The 23,328-nt window shown below is 40.7% G+C and overlaps 1 protein-coding gene across 2 annotated transcripts in view; it reads right to left on the reverse strand.

Annotated features, from left to right (window-relative positions):
- The window catches only part of ADRA1A (adrenoceptor alpha 1A), a 96,290-nt gene extending 92,210 nt beyond the window's left edge, over positions 1–4,080 (reverse strand). The window contains exons 1-2 of one of the 2 annotated variants that reach the window (XM_032143547.2): positions 3,512–4,080; positions 690–2,233 (exon numbers count right to left, since the gene is read on the reverse strand). In XM_032143547.2, the coding sequence (XP_031999438.1) occupies positions 690–1,572 (883 nt within the window). In that variant the 5' untranslated portion in view covers positions 1,573–2,233; positions 3,512–4,080. Of the gene's footprint in view, positions 1–689 lie in introns of both variants that reach the window. The other variant, XM_058433497.1, reaches the window with a different exon arrangement.
- Between the last annotated feature and the right edge of the window lie 19,248 nt (positions 4,081–23,328).

Raw genomic sequence — 23,328 nt, forward strand, 5'->3', positions numbered from 1 at the left:
TAAGAGAAGTGTTTGTTTTAATACTTACTATTAAAATAAAAAAATAAGTATTTACTTATTGGAAATACTATGATTAATTATTTAAGGCTTAAATTGGTTTGGACATAAAATCTTTTTTTTTTCTTAGTGGCTCACCTTAATTCCTTCCATACTGAATCCAGAAAATAAAATTAGCACAGATATAGAACATAAACAGACCATTATAACGAACCCTTATGAATAACCTAATGCAATAATAAAATCACACATGTGTCCAGAATAAGCATGGTACTTATTTTCAGGCCAAGAGAATTTGCATTCTGTAGCAGAGTGAAAATGGCATTCCACAGTCAGCCTAAGCACTTGGTGGAGACTCTGAGACTAGAGAGAGCAGATGCATTTAAATTAAACACGTGCTTATAGGCATTAAGAAAAGTTGACATTCTTATTAAAGAGACCAATTAATCTGCATCAGTTGGAAGCCACTTTACAGTCGAAAAAGTGCTCTAGGACCTAATATAAATGAGACTGGAGTAGAAAGAGAATGAAAATTCACTTTTCTACAAGGGAGCCTTTTCTAATTGGCCTAGAGCAGTGCTGTTTGAAATGCTAATTCTTCCTCTTCCATCCCGGACTGGAAGTCTGGGGTAACAGAAGCCGAGGAGGGTGAAGACCCCCAAATGCTAAAGTGAGGGGTGGTCAAGACTTACCAATGGGCATCACTAAGAAAAAAGGCAGCCAGCAGAGAACGAAGCAGCCCACCACGATGCCCAGCGTTTTGGCCGCTTTCTTCTCCCGGGAGAACTTGAGGAGCCTCACCGAGAAGTGCGTCTTGGTCTTGGCGCTGGCCACCCCGCTGCCTCCTGCCGGGGTGTTTTTCCGATGGATGCGGAGCGTCACTTGCTCCGAGTCCGACTTGTCGGTCTTGAGGCCGGACTTGAGTCCCCGGCTCTCCCTCTTGGCCACCACGTAGACGCGGCAGTACATGACCAGGATGATGGCCAGGGGCAGGTAGAAGGAGCCCAGCGCTGAGAAGAGCACGTAGCCCGGCTCCTCGGTGATCTGGCAGATGGTCTCGTCCTCGGGGGCCGGCTGCCTCCAGCCGAACAGGGGTCCGATGGAGATGACCAGGGAGAGTGCCCAGACGCAGAGCAGAGCCATGAGACCCCTCCTCTGGGTGACTATGGTTGGGTAGCGCAGCGGGTAGCTCACGCCGATGTAGCGGTCGATGGAGATGATGCAGAGGCTCATGATGGACGCGGTGCAGCACAGCACATCCACTGCCGCCCAGATGTTGCAGAAGACCCTGCCGAAGGCCCAGTAGCCTAAGACCTCAAAGATGGCGGAGAAGGGCAGCACCGTGGAGGTGAGCAGGAGGTCGGCCACTGCCAGGTTGACGATGTAGTAGTGCGTGACTGAGTGCAGGTGTCGGTGACAGGCTACAGAGAGGATCACTAGGATGTTCCCCAGCACCCCGAAAAGAATGAGGCCCCCCAAGATCACCCCGAGCAGAATGGCCTTGGAAATGTTCACCGGTGCCGGCGGTTGGGTGCAGTTGGAGCTGTCGGAAGCATTTCCGGAGAGAAACACCATGGTCCCAGCCGGGGCCGGGCGAGGTCCGGCTCTCCAGGGCCACCCCCGGGCTGGCGCGGAGGCGGGAGCCGGGAATCAAAAGGCCTCGGCTGGAGGGAACCCTGCCAGCTGGGTTTGGCTGTGGGTGAGAGCGCGCGCGCGGGTGGGAAACAACCCTGGCCAGCCCTGGGAACCCTCAGAAGGCCACACGAAGGGGCAGGGCATTAAAGGAGACATGGCCAGGGGCGCACGGGGCTGCCCGGGACCCTCTCCACCTGCTGGGCTGGCCCAGCCCGGGACCCCGACTCCCTCCCTACCCGAGGCTGGGCGCGAAGATCCAGGAGACTCCTTGCAACATGCAATTTCAGAATTACGAGAGTCTGCTTTACCGCGCTGTCTGATTCGTCCTGGCTGGGGGAAGATTCAGCATTCTGCACATAATTCGAAATTCAAAACTCCAGCGCCAGTCTCCCCCTCAAACCAAAGGATCAGCCGTCGACGCTCAAAGGCAGGGACGGATGGCATCTGGGCGCTGCTCCCGGCCCGCAGTTACCTACATTTTGAGCTGCCCCACCGAAAGCTGCTGCTCTCTCCAGCTTCTAGGAGCACAGGCCAGGGAACGTGGGTGTGAAATATGTGCTGAGACCCAGGCGGCTGCGGTGCATCGTTTGACCGCGTCCACCTGAAAGAGCGCAAAGAGAAATGCGGGCTTTCAGCTAGGCGCCCCAGGGAGAGAGGCTGTGCTGACTCGACGGGCTGGGGGACGCCAGCTGGGAGCCGGGCTGGTTCTACGGTCCAGAAGCTGCTTCGCCCGGCTGCGGCGGAGGCGACTGCGGAGCGCACCTCGCGCCCCCACCACTGGGAACCTGCCTCGCGCGCTCTACTGAGTCACCTCTGCCCGAGTTCAGGGTCCGAAGCGAAAAACAAACAAACGAAAAAAACAAATCCCCCAAACCTCAGGCCCCAGCCCTCGAAGGCTGGATTTCGAGCGCCGTTACCGCGAAATTAAAATCCTCGAAGCCCCGGAGGGGCGACTGCGGCTGGCGAGTATGTCGCACCGATCCTAGCCGGGGAATTCTGGAGGATGTACTCGGTTTCCATTAGAACAGGTTGCCTCGCAGTCACCTGGAGGGGGCGGCCTGGGAGAGGGAACAGCTGCGACCCAGGGACCTCAGGGCCAGGACCACGCGCACTCTCACGCCGGTGGAATTCGCACTCGGGTGTGCAGAGCGCGCCGGTCTGTCCACCAGCCAAGCTGGCTTGAGAGCCAGGTCCCGAGCGAAGCCGGGAGGGACCCGAGGGCTGAAAGCGACCCAGGTCTGTCCACGACGCCTTTCCAAGCCTCACTGTTGGCCACCCGAGGGGCTCCAGCTGCCAGCCGTAGCGGGACTGCCGGGGGACGGGGTGGGGAGGACGTCCATCTGCAGAGGGAGCTTTGCAAGTGGCAGTCACTGCGGATTTTGCAGGCGTAAACATTAAGCCGGCATGCCAGCGGGCAGGGGCTGCCTTCGATTTTCTGGGCTTGGGGCTACCATCTACGTAAGAAACCTGGGGCTCCACAACTGCGAACTGACCGCAGGGACTCGGCAGGACCGCGGGGCGTGAGGAAGTGCCTACCTTGCCTTCTGGGGTTGGGCCCTGAGGTGGGACCTCGGGCAAAGACTCTTGTTAAAATCGCAAGTTTAAGACCTCACAGGTGGTATTAAAAACGTGCCACTGCAGAAACCCTTTTCCTCCTACCTCGAGGGTGATAAACACAGGGTTAAAAAGACACTTGTTAAGTAGAAGGCAACTTCGCAGAAGACGTAAGGGAATCGGGGGTGGGTAGAGGGGCCGGCATAAAACCTGGTGGAAAAAGTGGGAGGCGCTGGGAAAAGTGGGGGTTCGGTCTCACCAGACGGCGGAGGAGGTCTGCCCTTACCCACTCGGCCCTGCGGGACGCCGGCCCGGGCGCACTCACCTGAAGCGCAGCTGCTGAGCCACCAGCTCGCGCGCGGGGGAGGAGGACCCGGCCTCGGTCCCGGGAGCTGCCTGCCTGCTCTTCTCTGGAGGCGGAGAGGGGACTGTCTCTCCGAGGAACCAAATCCTTGTCCTTTTGCACCCGCTGACTCACCCCTCCACCACTGATGTCTTTAAGCTCCTGGCCCGCTGTCACTTTACCTGCATTTTTTAAAAAGAGTCAAAATAAGAAAAGAAAAAAAAATGCAGATAACCGGTAACTCCACAATCACCCTTTTAATATTCAGCTCCCCGACACCAGAAAAGAATAGCAAGGAACTTTGCAGCTCTTGCTGACGTAACACAGGCAGTAGCCCAGCTAGTACCGTAATCTCCTGCTGCTACCGTATTACTCTACGGCAACAGACACAAGTGCGTGTACAGCTGTAATGTTTTCCTCTGGCCTAGAGGGGATTGGGTTCTAGTGTTTCTTTAAAAAGGTGTGTGTGTGTGTGTGTGTGTGTGTGTGTAGAGTCATTTGTAGTAAATAACTTCTTTAAATGATCTGATTTTAAAAATAAAGAAAAATTGACAGCCTTGCTAGATATTGCTCTGTGTATGGTGTGTTCATAGGAATGTGCTATAAAGTAACTTTGAACAGCTTGACTTGATTAATATTTGGCCTAGGTTTTGTTAAAATCAAGAAGTATATTAAGAATATTGTAATTCCAAATATGCAAGTAAATTGTAAGGTATTTTAAATAGCAAGTAAAATCAGATAAAATTTGATAAATCTGATCGTAATGAAATTATATTTTCAGGAAGATAAAGTGGACATATCTAAACCTTATTTAATATGATCCACTTCTAATTTCTTTAGACAGATGAATTTTAAGAGCATTATGGCCACAGAGTTTGGTATTTTTTAAATGCCACACATTCTTTTCCAGTTTTCTTGAGAAAATGGTATCCTTTCAGGAGTGTTACTCTCTTTAATTCGTTAATAGCTGGAGTATGAAAACCTAGCACCACCAGTCTTATTACTTTTTTCTGGTAAATTACATACTCTGTTTAGCTTATGATTGAATAAAGTCATATGTGTTTCAGAATATTGGGAACATAGAAAAATGTTTCCCATTCTGATTCCTACCTCCTAAGTCATCTTCTTTCATCTTTATTGATGCAGACAAAGTGGAATGTTCTTATTCACTAGGTCCCCTTAAACCTAGGAACAAAGAGATAACTTTAAGCAGTGGTGTGCACTTAAATTCTCTCCTGTGAACAAAATCATATTAATATGATTACCTTTTCTAAGTGAGATAATGTTTGGGAGGCTCTTTTATAGCAATAAATCTCAAAATGCCTCAGAGGAATGCCCATGAGAGGGTCAGTGAATCCTATGTCATGGAAGACCTAATATTTATATTTATTTCTCTACAGTATACAAAGTCCTCCACCTCTGCCTCACACCTGTAGGGATAGAACTCACACCTAAGGCATTTTATTTGAATTTGACATATTTTTAAAACTGAATTTTGTGCCATAGGAGGAGCATCCTTGTTGAACAGACAGCTCCCCTTCTCATTACTAAGTCACCTGCTGTCTCTGGGATTCAGTCCCGTTAGGAGGAAGCTTGACCTCAGTTCCCTGCACTTCTAGTACTTTATCATCAAATATGTGTATAATGTCTGTGCTTCTTAAATCCCATCCATCACAGGGATATACACTGTTTAGTTTCATATTCGTTAACCTGATGCTGTGACTGCAAATTCTTCATTAAGATGTGTTCCATGGTAGTTAACAGAAGCAATGTTATCAGCAAGCAAAGCAACTGAAAATTGCTCAGCTCTGCAAGGTCGAAAATTACAAAGGTCTTTGTAACTCCCAGTCCCCACTCTACAACAATTAAGAATACACATAATCCACCCCTGCACCCACCTCAAATAATTAACTAGTTAATGCCAAGATAAGAAAGAGCAGCTCTTCATGCTGCTAGCAGGTAGGTCTTTCAAATCTGTTTCTCAGCCTGTGACCATCTATCCTTGCAAAACAACCTCTCAGAACCAATTTTTCAGTCACCTACCATTGATTCACAAACCGAAAACTATCCATCTGTTGGTTACTCTTTAAAGAATAGTTGACATGGACATCCCAGTAGGTGTCTGAGTTGGACACATGGGTAGGTGGAGTGGAGAGGAGTATGCTCTGGGGTCATAAAGATGCTATTCTGACCCTCCTATGCGACCATGGCAAAGCCTTGGTTTCCTAATTTTTAAAGGGAGACAATGAACCCCCACAAGGTTGTTATTAGTGTTGAAAGAAATTATGTTTCTCAAAAACTCAGCTCATAATGTTCACTAAGTCTATTATTAATCTTATTAACTCCCTTCCTGCTCATTTTGTCTGTTACTTTATAGTGAAATATATTTCTAACCCAGGTAGTCCATGAACACTGGTAAATTCAGCTGGAGAATGTGCTAAGTGTCTTGAGCACTACACTTGAGCTAAGTGGTTTAATCAGAATAACCCAAAATGGCTGAGTTGTGAGAGCCAGCCCTGATCACTGGCTATTTCTTTTCTTCTCACTTTCCCCCTTGTTCTTTGTCTTGAGGGGCCATGCAAATGTGTGTGAACACCTCAGCCCCTACAGCCAGAAAGCTGCCTTCTTGGCCTCAGGCCTTGGGGTGCACACATTTGTGATGTTGTCTGCCCAGAGAGAATGGACCTGAAAGTGATTGTGTGGCCATCTAGGGCAAGGGATTCTGAGTCCCAGGGCATGGTCTAGAAGGGAGGGCACAGGCTCCCGGTGGGCATATCACATTAGTCCTATGGCCAAAAGGAGTCAGAGCTGGACTCTCTAAAGCCTGAAACCCTAGCCAGGGGTCCCTCTTGCCTGGCTCTGAGGGTGATACTCTGAAGACTTCCGGTGTGACGGAAATTGAAGAATCCCCTGAAGGGGTGGTTGTGGAAAGTCTCATAAAATGATATTGCTTGATGTAGGATCTGTGGAATCAGCAGGATTGAGGTTTGTAGACAAAAGTGAGGAAGGTGAACCATCAGCAGCCTCATTTTAGAGTGGTGTGTCAGGGATGCTGGGGGAATGAGTATGATTGGAGAAGAGCTGAGCAATGGACATAAACCCATGCGTTGATGGGCAGGACTTTCTTAGTGACTGGTGAGGAACTCAGCAAGTGTGGTAGGCTTAGGGGTTTAAAAAATAAAGAATCTGTCTATCATTCCCTTAGAAAACAATACACAATGTAATTAGGAGCTGTGTTCTGGAATTTATGATTGCAAATGACAGAGTAGAAGACTTAATGTTAGTATCTACCCCAAAGACTTGGCTTTTCAACTAATTCTCCTAAGGCTTAAGAAGTTAAAGAGGCAAGAAAATGAAAAACATTTCTCAGAAAGGTATTGATGCAGTATCAAGTCACAGCTCTCCAAAGAAGCATTGTGTTCTAATCCTTTATTGAACTGAGAACACTGCACAGCCCACAGACACTGCTGAGGGATGTCTTTGATGAGATAATAATTCTGTCTTTGCCATCATTTGTCCAAATCTTCATTGCCCTGAGAAAATAGCATACTCCAAGTCTTGGGAGTCATACCACCCCATCCCTACACTGTGGGACTATCATGGTAGGAATATGAGGTCAAGTCAGCCTATAGCTGATCAGCAAATGATTCCTTTAAAACAATACGACTTTGCTCTTGCATAGCAAATCTAAGCTGAGGCATATCAATCAAATTTTTTCAATATCTTTGTCAATATCATCTGGAAATGGAAGTAAAAGAAAGTCAATATGTGTACCAAGTGCAGACACATTTTTATCTCATCTCTTTACTTGCTGATGGGCTGTTATAGGCACATTAAAATGCTTATTGACTTGTATTTAATTATAAAATTTATGCTTATAATAGCACATTTGAAAAAGTCAGACAGAAATGTAGGAAAATAAAAAATCTGTAATCCTGCCACTGGAGAAATAGCTACTGTTAAATATTTGTCATATTTTCTCATTTTTTAATAATGTGTATCAATTATATACATGGAAAAATATATATACACATGTACATACCGGGAAATATTTTATGTACATGTATTTATTATGTGTACATATATATTTCACATATTATACATTGTATACATTATATAAAATAGTGTAATCATACTGTACCTATAATTATATATCTTACTTTTTCACTTATGTTATTTCATGAACTCATTCTATTGTTACATTTATACCAAAACATGATTTATAAGAGCTCCACAGTGATTCTATTCTATGTATATGCTATTGTCTGAATGTTTGTGTTCTCCCCAAAATTCATACGTTGTAGCCTAAATTTCGAGGTGATGGTATTAAGAGGTGGGGTCTTTGTAAGATGATTAGGTCATGAGGGTTCCATCCTCAGGAATGGACTTAGTACCTTCATAAAAGAGGGAGCCTCTTTGCCCTTCTGCCATGTGAGAACACACAGAAGGCGATAATATGAGGAATGGGCCCTTGCCTAGCATCAAATCTTCTGGCACCTTGATCTTGGACTTTGCAACCTCCAGAGCAATATATTTCTTTTGTTTATCAATTATCCAGTCTAAGGTATTTTGTTATAGCAGCCTGAACAGACTAAGACACTGTATGCCATGATAAATTAAATATTTAAATATTCAGGCTTTAAAAAAAATTCTGATCTATAACTTGAACTGTGGTAAATCCTCTTATTTATTTATTATTTTACTTTAAGTTCTGGGATACATGTGCAGAATGTGCAGGTTTGTTACACAGGTGTACATGTGCCATGGTGGTTTGCTGCACGTATCAACCCCATCATCTAGGTTTTAAGCCCCACATGCATTAGGTATTTGTCCTAATGCTCTCCCTCCCCTTGCCCCCAATCCCCTGACAGGCCCCAGTGTGTGTTGTTCCCCTCCCTGTGTCCATGTATTCTCATTGTTCAACTCCCATTTATGAGTGGGAACATGCGATGTTTGATTTTCTGTTCCTATGCTAGTTTGCTGAGCATGATGGCTTCCAGCTTCATCCACGTCCCTGCAAAGGACATGAACTCAATTCTTTTTTATGTCTGCATCGTATTCCACGGTGTATATGTGCCACATTGATAAATACTCTTACATATAACATTGTACTCCAAATTTTCCTTAAGATTAATTTCTGTAACTAAAATTAGAATAACAAAGGTTATGAACATTTAAGAGGTTATAACAGATATTGACCTCTAGAAAGGTTTTACAAATGTAGATGTAAAATGTAAACTCCCAATAGGAGTGCATAACAGAACCTGTTTTTTGTTTTTTTTACTTATTTATTTATTTATTTTTTTATTATTATGCTTTAGGTTTTAGGATACATGTGCACAATGTGCAGGTTTGTTACATATGTATCCATGTGCCATGTTGGTTTGCTGCACCCATTAAGTCGTCATTTAGCATTAGGTATATCTCCTAATGCTGTCCCTCCCCCCCTCCCCCCACCCCACAACAGTCCCTAGTGTGAGGTTCCCCTTCCTGTGTCCATGAGTTCTCATTGTTCAATTCCCACCTGTGAGTGAGAACATGCGGTGTTTGGTTTTTTGTCCTTGCGATAGTTTACTGAGAATGATGTTTTCCTACAAAGGACATGAACTCATCATTTTTTATGGCTGCATAGTATTTCATGGTGTATATGTGCCACATTTTCTTAATCCAGTCTATCGTTGTTGGACATTTGGGTTGGTTCCAACTCTTCGCTATTGTGAACAGTGCCGCAATAAACATACGTGTGCATGTGTCTTTATAGCAGCATGATTTATAGTCCTTTGGGTATATACCCAGTAATGGGATGGCTGGGTCAAATGGTATTTCTAGTTCTAGATCCCTGAGGAATCCACACTGACTTCCACAATGGTTGAACTAGTTTACAGTCCCACCAACAGTGTAAAAGTGTTCCTATTTCTCCACATCCTCTCCAGCACCTGTTGTTTCCTGACTTTTTAAATGATGGCTATTCTAACTGGTGTGAGATGGTATCTCACTGTGGTTTGATTTGCATTTCTCTGATGGCCAGTGATGATGAGCATTTTTTCATGTGTTTTTTGGCTGCATAAATGTCTTCTTTTGAGAAGTGTCTGTTCATGTCCTTCGCCCACTTTTTAATGGGGTTGTTTGTTTTTTTCTTGTAAATTTGTTTGAGTTCATTGTAGATTCTGGATATTAGCCCTTTGTCAGATGAGTAGGTTGCAAAAATTTTCTCCCATTCTGTAGGTTGCCTGTTCACTCTGATGGTAGTTTCTTTTGCTGTGCAGAAGCTCTTTAGTTTAATTAGATCCCATCTGTCAATTTTGGGTTTTGTTGCCATTGCTTTTGGTGTTTTAGACATGAAGTCCTTGCCCACGCCTACAAAGCTGGAGGCATCATGCCACCTGACTTCAAACTATACTACAAGGCTACAGTAACCAAAACAGCATGGTACTGGTACCACAACAGAGACATAGATCAATGGAACAGAACAGAGTCCTCAGAAATGATGCCACATATCCAAAACTATCTGATCTTTGACAAACCTGACAAAAACAAGAAATGGGGAAAGGATTCCCTATTTAATAAATGGTGCTGGGAAAACAGGCTAGCCATATGTAGAAAGCTGAAACTGGATCCCTTCCTTACACCTTATACAAAAATTAATTCAAGATGGATTAAGACTTAAATGTTAGACCTAAAACCATTAAAATTCTACAAGAAAACCTAGGCAATACTTATTTATTTTTTGTCTCTTGCCAACTTTGACTGTTTATAATAAACTAGACAAGTACATAAATATATGTAAATAAAATAAACCTTAGGCAATTTTATAAGTAAAAAATAATATCTCATTTTTAAAAATTTGTAGTCTTTAGTTATGATTTTATTTCTTTACATTTATTTGGCATTTCTGTGTATTCGTTTGTGATTTGCTTGTCCATATTTCTGTTAGCCAGGTGATATGGTTTGGCTCTGTGTCCCCACACAAATCTCATGTCGAATTCTAATCCCCATGTGTCAGGGGAGAGATCTGGTGGGAGGTGATTGGATCATGAGGGTGGGTTCCCCCATGCTGTTCTTGTGATAGCGAGGGAGTTCTCATGATATCCGATAGCTTTAAAAATGACAGTTTCTCCTGCACTCCCTCTCTCTCCTGCCGCTCTGTGAATAAGGTGCCTTGCTTTCCCTTCACCTTCCACCTTATTGTAAGTTTCCTGAGGCCTCTCCAGCCATGCAGAACTGTGAGTCAATTAAACGGCTTTTGTTTATAAATTACCCAGTCTCCGTGTGAAAACAAACTAATACACCAGGATTTGGTCAGAAACTGCTGTAGTTGTTTCACGTAGGAAGGATTTAATACAGGGAATCAGAGGCTTATAATATTGCTGGGAAATGTTGGGAAACAGATTAGAGAAAGCTACTGTTAACTTCTGGGAATTCTGAAGTGCAGGTGTATCAGGAAACCGTGCTGGTGATTTCAGGTTGATGCTACATCCTGCTGGTCCTGATGGCCTATCTAGTTAGCACTTCTTTCTGCTCTCAACATTACCCTGGTTTATATGTGGTGTTATATGGTCACCGTATTCATATTAGAATCAGAAAAATAAAAAAAAAAAAGACTTGACAGCAATGATAACTTAGCAATTGAATCGATGTTTAGTGAGGGGAAAAGAGATACTTCTAAGTGACTTAAAAATTGTGGCACCATTGGTATAGTTAAGTCAGGAGGAGGAGATTTGTAACGCAGCTACTAAATGTGACAAGTGTGGCTTGGATATATTGAGTTTGAGGTCACTGGTGAGAAATGGGGCAGAACACAGAGTTATGCACAGAGTGTTAGATAGACAGGGGGGACGGAAACCCCGGGAGGGATGCTGTGAGCTGGCTTTCATATTCCTTACATAGGGATTTAGCAGGGAACGAGACAAAGTCCCTGCTCTCGCAGAGCTTATGAGAATTAGAATAGGCACATTAGATAACAATTTATGAGTGATTTTATCATCTGAGGGATGGAGCTGAGGAGAGAGTTTGGGAACAATAAAAAAAAAATTGGGAAATGCTCATGTTTTCATGGGAGCATGAGGATGAGGGCCCAGAGAATAAAAGAGCTGGCAGAGTTAAATGTTAAGCATTTCAAGGTTTTTAAAAGAAAGATGTGGTCTGATATTGAATGCTGAAGATTAAAATAAACTGGAAAACTAGAGATAGTGTTTTATATTTTTGTATGCTTTTCATATTTTAATGTTTGCACAAACAACAAAATACAAACAAAATTTGTAATACATATTTTTGAAATAGGTATGCTTCATTATTGCATTGACCACAGTTTGTTGAAGCTCTTATTTAACTTTTTTGGGAGACATACCTTAAGAGTCTATTGCCATACTGCCAGGAATATACCTGCTTTCACCCAAGAAATACGTTAAAAGTCTCATGGAAAGAATAAAAATTTATTTTTTTGTCTTGACTGTTGACCAAGTTTGGTGACAATCAGTAGGTGTTCAATTCCTAAATGTATTAAGCAAGAAAGCATTGTGGCCACAACCAGCCAATAGCATTTAGTTAAATGTGCATTTCCTCCTTACCAAAGTATATTATATTAATTTTTAGTGAAATGTCAATTTCTCTTTTTTCAAAGAAATGACTCATCACTCATTTTAATTTTAAGAGGACGAAATCTTTGGCATTTGAAAATTGACCTCTACAAATATGTTTTATAAAAATATATTTTTTCTTTTGTGGTTTTTAGCCTTGAATGTAGAAAGTTAGGAAACCACAACATTTTTTTCCTTAAAAGTAGTTTCCCACACAAACAAAATAATAGCTTCTAAGAAAAGTTAGAAGCTTTCTAATAATTTGTAATTCAAACCAATTTTTTTTGGGATTTTCCCACACTCTATCTATCACTGGAACTGTATATATACAAAACTAAACCATAATGTCATCAGAGTAATTATATTTCCTAAGAATTCAGTAACATTAACAATAATAACAGCTAACATTTAAATAGAACTTATGGTTTACAAAGAACTTTCACATACATTATCTCATTGGATTCTTTGAGCAACCCTATAAGACGCTTATCTATGACCCATGTTTTCACGATGAAGTAACTGAAGATTAGAGAAGACCAATGAGCAGGCCCAAGTCACACACTGACTTGGAGGGAGAAAACTGGGTTTTCTGAACCTACATCATTAACTCTTCAATAAGAAAACCTTCCATAAAACGAACTTCTTATTGTGTTGGTAGTACCACCAAAGTAAAAGAATATTGCTAACCTTTCACGTGGGTTGCTAAACTGGATCTTGTGGGCCAAATCCAGTTTTGCAGCCTAAATTTTTGTAGTAGAGTCCTCCAGTGCAGAATGCTTTTGTAACGCTTCTAATGTTTGTAAAAATCAAACAAAAAGCAAGCAAGCAACAGAAAACCAAACACCGCATGTTCTCACTCATAGGTGGGAGTTGAACAATGGGAACACACGGACACAGGGAGGGGAATATCACACACCGGGGCTTGTCGGGGGGTGGGGGTAGCTAGGGGAGGGATAGCATTAAGAGAAATACCTAATGTAGATGATGGGTTGATGGGTGCAGAAAACCACCATGGCACATGCATACCTATGTAACAAACCTGCATGTTCTGCACATGTATCTCAGAACTTAAAGTATTAAAAACAAAAAAAAGCAAACAAGCAAAAGAAGAATAATATGCAATTGACATGTAGGTGACACACAAAGTATTTTATACTTACAATTTGGTCCTCTACAGGCAAGTTTTGCTGAACCCTGTTTATAGCGGTGTAGGTATTGGGCACAGTAGGAGGCTTTGCTGGCAAATGCTCCCTCAGGCTGAAGGCTTTAGGGGGAGGGTTTTCTAGGCTGTTTTCAGTGCACTCTTGAAAGTGGTATACATAGCAGAAAGAAACACCTCACAGAAAGTCTCTAGGAACTGACCTATGTAGTTTCTGAAGCTAGGGAGCTGAACCTGAGCAGAAAAGGGTACTTGGTTTGAATACTGGCTTCCACTGGGCAGCTTCTGCCTACAGGGTCAGGTTTGCTGTGCATTTAGTATTGTAACTTGATATTGGGCATCCTTCAGCATTGTGTGTAGGAGAACAATTATGGAGCCTCTCTGTATTTCAAAATCCTCCAAGAATTTTCTGGAATATTTGGTGTAGAACCCTATATCAAAGTAGCTTAAGGAGTATTTTTCAATAGTGAGCACAAAATCAGGTAGGTTTTCCCCATTCTCAATTTCTAATTTACTGCAGTTGCGTGAGAGGAGGTAAAGGGCATTAGGGAGTTGAATAGGTTTCCTTCCACTTGACATATGGCTTTAGTCTCTTATATTTACCATTTAAAAGATTTAATGTAGGATGATGATTGCTAAAGATGGTATTTTAACAGTCTTTTATTAAATACCTACTCTTTAAAGACATTGTGTCAAGTGCTAGGACCATGAAGATGAATGAGACACTCTACTTGTCCTGAATGATTTGAAGGACTGACAAGGGAGGTAAGCATGTAAGTAACTGCATGAACACATTATAGTAAGTATTAAAGATAAATGTAATGGGAGTATATGTGTGTATTTTTGGCACTGAGTATGTCTGTGTCTTGACAGCACATAGCTCTTTTACTGCTAACGTGAATATTAGAGGTAGCTCTTTATCAATGACTGATCAGTAGAGGTCTAGTAAATTCTAGAAATTCTATTTATTAGGAACAAAATATCTACAAGGCAGGCTTCTTCTCTTCCAGTTAAGAAGTTCTACAAATAAATGGCAAGTGGCACCAACACCAAAAACCATGTAAACCTCCAATTAGGTGTTGAACTAGGAATCTCACTACTGACTAGTGGCAACTCAGACAGGTACAACCAGAAATTACATCTGTTTGCTGTGTCTGCCTAAGAAAGTTACAAGGAACCCAGTGACAGTCCAGCTCCAGCAATCAAAGCAGCTATGGGAAAGTGGGTGTAATAATTGTTGCAGGGAAGTCCCTGGGGCACTGCTACATGGACAGGTATTGCTACATGACAGCTACTTGGGGTGGCTCTGTCCTCAGCATTTTGAATCACATGCAAATGTGACCTTCACTCACTGCCATCACGAGCTGCCTCTGCTTTTTTCACATGCCAGTGTTCTCTACCCACTTTCAGATGTCACAGCTTCTACTTTACCCTGGAGTAAAATAAGCTTCCACACCAAAAACAAGTCTCCCCCCAGCAACATATTTCCCTCTATATGCCAAGATTCCAAAAGGAGAATTTGTTACAGTGGCCTCGAATCCCTGGGTATTGCTGCCTGGAGCTCACAGAATTACTCTCTCATGCTCTGGAGTTACTTTGGCTATCAGGACAGTTTGAGTTGTCCCAGGCTTCCAGATGAATTATAAGAAATTGGCAGTGGGAGAAGTGGTATCAAAACTAGAGAAAGCAAGAAGTGTTGATGCCGGGCCAAATTCAAATGGAAATAGTCATTCTCCTTTTAGGCTCATGAAAACTTAGTTTCATGCAAAGCATTCAGGGGAAGCCTTCTTTGACTATATCACCCAACAAGTATTTACTGGGTGCTTATCCTGGCTCATTGCAGCATATACCCACTAAGAATACCCTCCCCTGCAGAAAGACTACCTGGAGCTAAATCAGCTAGAAAAGTAAGAGGCATCTGTTTCAAAGGCAAAAGCAAAATTGATCTAAGACCCTTCAGAATTTTCATGTTTGTAGGAAGAAATGCAAATAGGTTCTAGTTCCAGTTTGTGAGGGAGCTTATCCCATGCTGTGCTGTAAACAGCATGTACTGCGGGGAGATACAGTGATGGCTGTTGACAGATGGACCACGACTTTAGGTGTGGGGGCATCTGGAATGGAATGTTCTCTGAAGCAGGAGAAATTCAGAGGTACCAAGTAAAAAAAATCTCCTTTACTTTTAGATTGTATCCAACTCCAGTCAATGTATTCCAATTCATTTTTATGGCAGGTCGTTAATGGAAAGCTGGGCTTACATTACATGCATTTGGGGTGAGTCTGGAGAAGGGAAGAACTGATCGCCAGAAACCGTTGAGGAAAGCAGGCTGTATTCTGTATTTCTTCGGACTTATCTTTGTGGAGTTTGATAGGAAGCATGGATGTCTTTCCTGGGGCTTTCAACTTCCTTGTGTCTGAGACACTCCACGGTTAGCCAAAAGCAGAGGGGTCTGAAGGTTAATCCAAAGAAGACAAGCTCCTCCATTGTCACTTTGTGTGAATTTGGGCAATTCACTCCATAACTCTTCATCTTTGCAGGCACAGATGATACCATACTTCTTTATTTTTTTGGTTGGCACTTGCTCAAGCCCCCACCTGCCAGTCTTTATTCTCTAATTTAAATCTTCCCAAACCCAAGCTTTAGAAGTGGATTTTGATGTCCATTTAATGTCCTCACACTGTGCCCACCCAATGGAGAGTAGTGAATGAAAGCACAGACTCTGATCGGAGTTCCTGGGATTGAGTGCTGACTCCACTATTTACTACCTGTCTGATCTTAGACAAGTTTCTTAATTTCTCTGTGCTTCACTTTTCTCAGTGATGAGGTATAGATAATAAGAACGGGTCTCCATGATGATTAAATTAGTTTGTATACATGTCTTAGTCTGCTCTGGCTTCTATAACAAAATACTACAGACTGGATGGCTTAAACAACATACATTTGTTTCTTATAATTCTGGAGGCTAGGAAGTCAAGATCAGGGTACCAGCAGATTCATTCCTGTTAAGGACCTTCTTTCTGGCTTGCAGACATCTTCCTTCTTACTAAGTTTTCACATAGCAGAAAGAAAGAGAGAACTCCTGTCTGATTAGTGTCTGATAAGGACACTAATCCCACACAAGGGGCGCTCTGACCTCATCTACATCTAATTATCTCCCAAGAGCCCCATCTTTTAATAGTATCACATTGGAGGTTAGAATTTCAACATGCGAATTTGGTGGGAGGACACAAACATTCAGTCCATGAAAACATGTAAATTGATTAGATTAGTGTTTGCATAGAAAAATGTTCAATAAATAGTGTTTCTTATTGTTGCCATTCCCCTTACTTCTCCCAGCCACACAGTGTCATGATGTCACTGTTGAGGGCCTGTTCTCTGCAGTCAGAAGCTGCCGACCTCTCTGTAGTGAGACCTTATTGGTCCATCCCTGTGGTGGGAAGCCTCTAAGAAAGCCTACAAAGTTTGCTACCTCCTAGCATTCATCCCCTTGTGTAGTCCCCTTTTCTTTAGTGTGGGATGGACCTAATGACTCACTTCTAATAACTGGAATATGGTAAGTGATAGCATGACACTTCTGAGATTAGGTTACCAAAAGATAGTGGTTTCCAGGCTGCTGTGCCGTGGCAAGGCCCATGAAGCAAGGTACTGAGTGAGACCTTCAGTGAACAGTCAACAAAGAATTGAGGCCTACTGAGATCCATGTGAATGAGCTTTGGAGTAGAGCTGCCTACCCCTCAATGGCACTTTAAGATGAGACCACAGCCTCAGCTGACATCTTGACTACAACCTCATCAGAGACTTTCAGCCAGGAGTACCCAGCTGACCCACAAATACCAACAGATAACAAACGTCTCCAGCCACTAATTTTGGGGATAATTTGCTAACCAGCAATAAATCACTAATACATAGGTTGTCAAGGCTGTCTAAGGGCAAATGAGTGCCAAACTCAGCCAGAATGTTCCTGGACTTTTTTCGAGTGGATGCTCTCATGTTCAGCTACTTTCCAACGATGCAAACAAGGTAACAGGGGGTTTGGTCTGGAGGAGCTTCCAGTATCAGCATCATTGAAGAAACCAATCCTTTTGTATGAAACCTTAGGTCTTTATCTTGAATACTACTCTTCAGCTTGACTCCCACTTTTCTCAATGCAATTTATTTTAGGGACTTCAATGTACTTCCCTGTCTTTAGGTCTTGGTTGAAGGTACCTTGATCTAACAAATCAGGACAACCTAAATTCAATTCTTGAGAAATTCTGAGTGGTTTTAGTTATTATCCTCCCACAAGGGCCAGTAATTTCAGGGAATGGCAACCAATACTTAGTCACAAAAACTTTTCTTATACTGAAATTCCGGAGCTTAAAAGAGCTACTCAGCTCTATAATAGTTCAAAAGACAGTGAAGTCCAACTTCTATTAACAAAAATAAAACCCATCCTATATAAACACACAATAAATTGTACCTAATACATATGAGGGGAAATACTCCTCTTTAGTGGGAAATAAGGAAGAATATTAAGAAAAGGCACAGCTGCTTTGGCCACATGGCCACAGTTCAGATCATGTGAGGTCCCCATGTATGTGGTTGTGAGAATCACTGCTTTGTGGAAATCTAGAGGAATTCTTGAAGGGACTCTGTTGCTCTTGTTTTGAACCAGTCTGACAATCTTCAGCTTTGAGCTGAAATATTTTGTACACTTATGTTTAATGTACTTACTAGTGTAGATTTAAATTTCTTATCTTAGCATGTGCTACTGGTACTGTTTGTTTTTTGATTTTGCTTTCTTTAAAATTTATTGAGAATTTTTTATTCCACTTATTTCCTCTGTTAGTTTGGAATTTATGCACTGTTTTACTATTATTTTAGTAGTTACTTTAAAAATTCAACATATATACTTGACCTATGAAAGTTTCTGATAATTGATCCTTTTACTCTCCTCTGAAACAACAAAAGGACCCTAGAACGTTTTGCCTTCCTTTAATTCTTTCTTTGATTTTATGTTATTATTGCCATTTATTTCAGTTGCATATATAACACTCAAATTAGATATTATTATTATTGTGATACCATCAATGCTTATTTAAGTTTATCCTTATATCTATCCCTTTTGTCATTTTTCTCTTCTTTCTATATCTCCAACCTTTATTTGAGATTACTTTATTTCTGCCTAAAGAACATCTTTCAGATTTCTTTTAGTATAGGTTTGCTGGGAGCAAATACTCTCATTTTTGTGTATCTGAAAATGTTTTTAATTCATCTTCATCCTCAAAGGATATTTTCAGCTGAGTATCAAATTTTATGTTCAGAGTTATTTTGTTTGAGTATTTTGAAGGTCATATTCTGCTGTGTTCTAATTTCTGATATTGCTGCTGACAGGTAGGCTTTAGTCTGTCACTCCTTTGAACATAATCTGTCCTTTTACCTGTGGCTGCTTTTAAGATTTTCTCTTTAAGTTTTCTGCAATTATGCATTATGCACTATGATATACCTAGGTGTGAATTTCTTTTTTATTTATCCTACTTGGGATTTACTGGACTTCTTAAATCTATAGATTGATGACTTTTATTGGTTTTAAAAAATTCTCAGTCATTATCTCTTCAATTATTATCTATATTATTTTCTCTTTTAACTTCTGGGATTTTAATCAACTATATGTTAGACCTTGCCACTGAATTTCCCACATCTCTTCTCTCTTCTTTGTTTTGTCAATCTATGCATTTTTCTTGATAAAATTTTCTGACCTATGTGCTAGTTTACTAATTTTCTCTTTAGCTGTGTTTACTCTGCTATTAAATATGTTAACATAAATGAATAAATTTCTAGGATAACCACAAAACCCATAGTAAAACAGTGTGCATATTTTAAACTAATTAAATCTTAATTTTGATTATTTTTTTTTAGTTCTAGAATTTTTGGGGGAAGGGAGTGGCAGTCATTTTCAACCATAAACTGTTATTTTATGTTGGAATATAAGAAGCAATGGAACAGTTGTTTGGAAGGTTTAGGAGTAGGAAAAGTCCAGGAGATGGGAGGGAGTTTGGAAGCTGTTGTAGTTCTGATAGCTGAGGAGTGAAGTCCCAGAAGGCAGCCAGAGCAGGAAAGCACAGGAAGGTGAGGTTGAGATTCACCACTGCAGAAAGCAGAGCAGGATGCAGGAGCGCTGTGGAGGGACTCTGAGTCTGGAGTGATCTACTCTTTCCTATATTCCCTGCTACCTGTTGGGCCTCACAGGTCTGGGATAGACACTAAATAGAACTAAGAGTAGCAAAAATCCCACAGCTGAAATTGATTCCTAATCCCCAAGTAAGACAAGGAAGCTAAAATTCTTTGCCAGAAGACAACATAGACTGATGAAAGTTTGTGGTAAAGCAAAATCACAATAAATAAAATATTTTAATGTTACTCTCTCTCTCTCTGCTTTCACTATTTTGTATAATCCTTCAACTGTTCTACCTTCAGCAACTCTCACTATAAAAGTATAATGGGGAGATGGAGGCCAATGGCTACCAAGTTTCAGTTTTGCAGGATAGATAAGCCTATATCTCTGATGCACAGCATGAGGACAAGAGTTTATAATATTTTATTGTACACTGGAAATGTTCATAGTTACCACATACAAAAAAAGTAACTATGTGAAATGATAGTTATGTTAATTTGCTTGACTGCAGTAATCATTTCAGTTTGTATATGTGTATCAAACCATCATGTTGCTCAATAAATATGTAGAATAAATGAATAAAAAATACAATAGACATATCTTCCTGGAATTAAATTTTAAAAAAGAAGAAAGGAAGACTATATTTAAACCTAGAATGATAAATGAGAATTAAATTCACAACTTTTAAGTTTTCTTTATCAATATGAACTGTGTAACCAATTTTGTTTTTGCAATTTTAGGCACTTTGTAGTTTTATAACCTGCCTAAATGTTTGCAGGGCCTTCCTGCTGAGAAAACAACAGTCATTTAATCCATGTGATTTCTTTCTCCTGTTCTTTGCTAACATATACCAAAAATTCATATCCTAAAAAAAGGATCATTACATTAAAGAAATGCAAATATGTCTCAATTAATATATCTTCTAGGACTAAAACATTTTTGGAGTATTTGCTTTGTTAAAAATGACAATGAACCTTCTTTTCACTCTGGTAGAACCCAAGAGGTCAAAGGTGGAAGCAGTTCCAGTGTTGGAAGGATGTGGGTACTGTATTAGTTTCTTCATTGCCAAATTGAGGGTGAGGGCAGTATCTGACGTGGGATTGGCATAAAGGTGGAGTGACTGAAGCTCCTGTCAGTCCATAGTGGTGGCAGGGACAACTGTGGTGATGGTGTCCAAGGCCCAACAGATGGCCCAGAGGAGGTGGGATTGGTGGCTGTTGACTGGTAGCGGTATTGGCTTAGCTGCAGACCACCTGTGGGCAGGACAGAATCTAGGAATCAGAATGTGGTTGCAGAGTTGTACCTAGGAGTCAGGAAACCTTGTCTCTCCTTTAAATTCTGTCACTGTATTAGTTCTCAAACTGCTATGTAGAATTATCTGAGACTGTGTAATTTATAAAGAAGAGATTTAATTGACTCACAGTTCCACATGGCTGGTGAGGCCTCAGGAAACTTACAATCATGGCTGAAGGCACCTATTCACAGGGTGGCAGGAGAGAGATCGAGTGCAGCAGGGGAAATGCCAGATGCTTATAAAACCGTCAGATCTCGTGAGAACTCACTCACTCTCAGGAGAACAATAAGGGGGAAATCGCCCCCATGACTCAACTACCTCCCACCAGGACATATGAGGATTATGGGGATTACAATTCAAGATGAGATTTGGGTGGGGACATGGCCAAACCATATCAGTCACCAACCAGTCATGTAGCCTCAGGTAACTTTCCAGTCACTTGAGGCAGCAACTTCCACACCTCTACAGTGAGGGTGTTGGAATCAATGTTCTCCGATATCCTTCACAGCTCGAAAAGTCTCTATTGCCATTGTATTCTCATACCTTATATTGTTTCTACTGTTGGAAAATTAAAAATTTTTATAATGAAAAGATTTAAGAATTAAAAATATTTTAAAATATTTTAAATAATTTTAAATAAATATTTTAAATACTTAATTTTGAATAAAATATTCAAATTTTAATTTTAGTAGGAACTTTTATAATGAAAAATTGTAAACATAGAGAAAAGTAGACAAAATCTTATAATCCTCTGAATAATCCTCTGTATTCCGTAACTATTAGCGTTTTGCTATATTTGCTTTATTTTTTTGCTTAATTTTTTAAAATTATGGATATCTTGACATTCTTCATGCCTAATACTTCAGAATATCTCTCTAAAAATAAGGACACTTGCCTGCATAACCATAATATTATTATTACAGCTGACAAAAATAATAATTCTTTGACATTTCTAATACCCAGCCTGTAGTCAAATTTCCCCAGTTGTATCCCAAATATTTTCTACCTTTGGTTTGTTTGAACTTATTAAGGTCCACACATTTTATGTGGTCATTATGAAATAAAATTCTCTTTTAATAAATATCAATCTCCTCCACCTTTTTAATGTGACATTAACTTATTGAAGAAAATAAAATTTTGATGCCAAATAAACTATTAGCTTGCATCTTCTTTAGCAGAAGTACATTATTATGCTGCATCGGATTGGTTTATAAGCACCATTTAACTTAAAACCCCTTTCCAATAATCCTGTTCCCAGTAAGAAACAAAACACAACAAAACTGACATCTTTGGCTCAGACAACTGTGGCTCAAAGCAGCAAGATCCTGTCCCCAGACTCTGGGGTCACAATTTATCAGGGAGTCAGGCTGGGGTGCTGGGTCAGTGGCTGATAACTGCACATGGAGACCGAAGGAAAATGCTTTCCTTGCTGAATGGGGAGAAATTTAATGGAGGACATGAAATCTGCAATATCATTCATAAGGAGTTTCTATTTTATTAGATACACGCTTCGAGTTTCTTCAGTCCCAGGGAAATTTTTAAAAACAGCCAGCCACCTTTTTCCATTATAAAAGCTATAATTTTTAATATGCTTCTTGAGGCTATTTTAACCAAAAATTATGATGTTTTTTATTTTATTGGACACAAGTAAGATGAGCTTTTGGGGGGGACTTTAAACTTTGATCAAACAATTTGGGATGAGGCTGGTTATTATACAGGATTCTCAGTAGTGGTATCTTTTTTAAAAAAATAATTTCATGTTTTATTTTAGATTCAGGAGTACATATGCAGGTTTGTTAGATGGGTACATTGTGCGATGTTGAGGTCTGGGATAAGAATGATCCCATTCTTGAGCCCAGGAGTTTGAGGCTAGAGTGAACTATGATCATGCCACTGCACTCCCTTTTCTCCATGTCCCATGTCCTCACCAGCATTTGTTATTTTTTTGTCTTTATGATAATAGCCAATCTAACTGTGATGAGATAATATCTCATTGCATCTTTGATTACATTTTCCTTATGATTAGTGATGTTGAGATTTAAAAAATACATTTGTTAGCCATTTGTGTGTCTTCTTTTGAGAAATCTCTGTTCACATCATTTGCCCATTTTAAAATCAGATTGTTTATTTTTTTGCTGTTGAGATGTTTGAGTTCCTTGTACATTCTGGTTGTTAATCCCTATTGGATGAGTTAGTTTGCAAATATTTTCTCCCATTCTGTAGGTTGTCTTTGACTTTGTCAATTGCTTCCTTTGCTGTGCAGAAGCTTTTTCATTTTATATAATTCCATTTGCTTATTGCAGCCCTATTCACAATAGCCAAGATATGGAATTAACCTAATTGTCCATCAACAGATGAATGGATTAAGAAAATGTGGTATATATACACAGTGGAATACTATTCAGTCATGAAAAATAATAAATAATGTCATTTTATAAAAATAAGTATAAAAATATTATAAAAATAATACATATTGTCATTTTCTGCAACATAGATGAGCATGGAGGACATTTTGTTAAGTGAAATAAGTCACCAACAGAAATTTAAACACCACGTTATTACTCATATATGGAAGCCAAAGAAATGGATCTAATAGAACTAAAGAGTAAAACAGGTTA

The sequence above is a fragment of the Hylobates moloch genome, unplaced genomic scaffold, assembly GCF_009828535.3.
Source record: "Hylobates moloch isolate HMO894 unplaced genomic scaffold, HMol_V3 SCAFFOLD_22, whole genome shotgun sequence".
Taxonomy (NCBI): Eukaryota; Metazoa; Chordata; class Mammalia; order Primates; family Hylobatidae; genus Hylobates; species Hylobates moloch.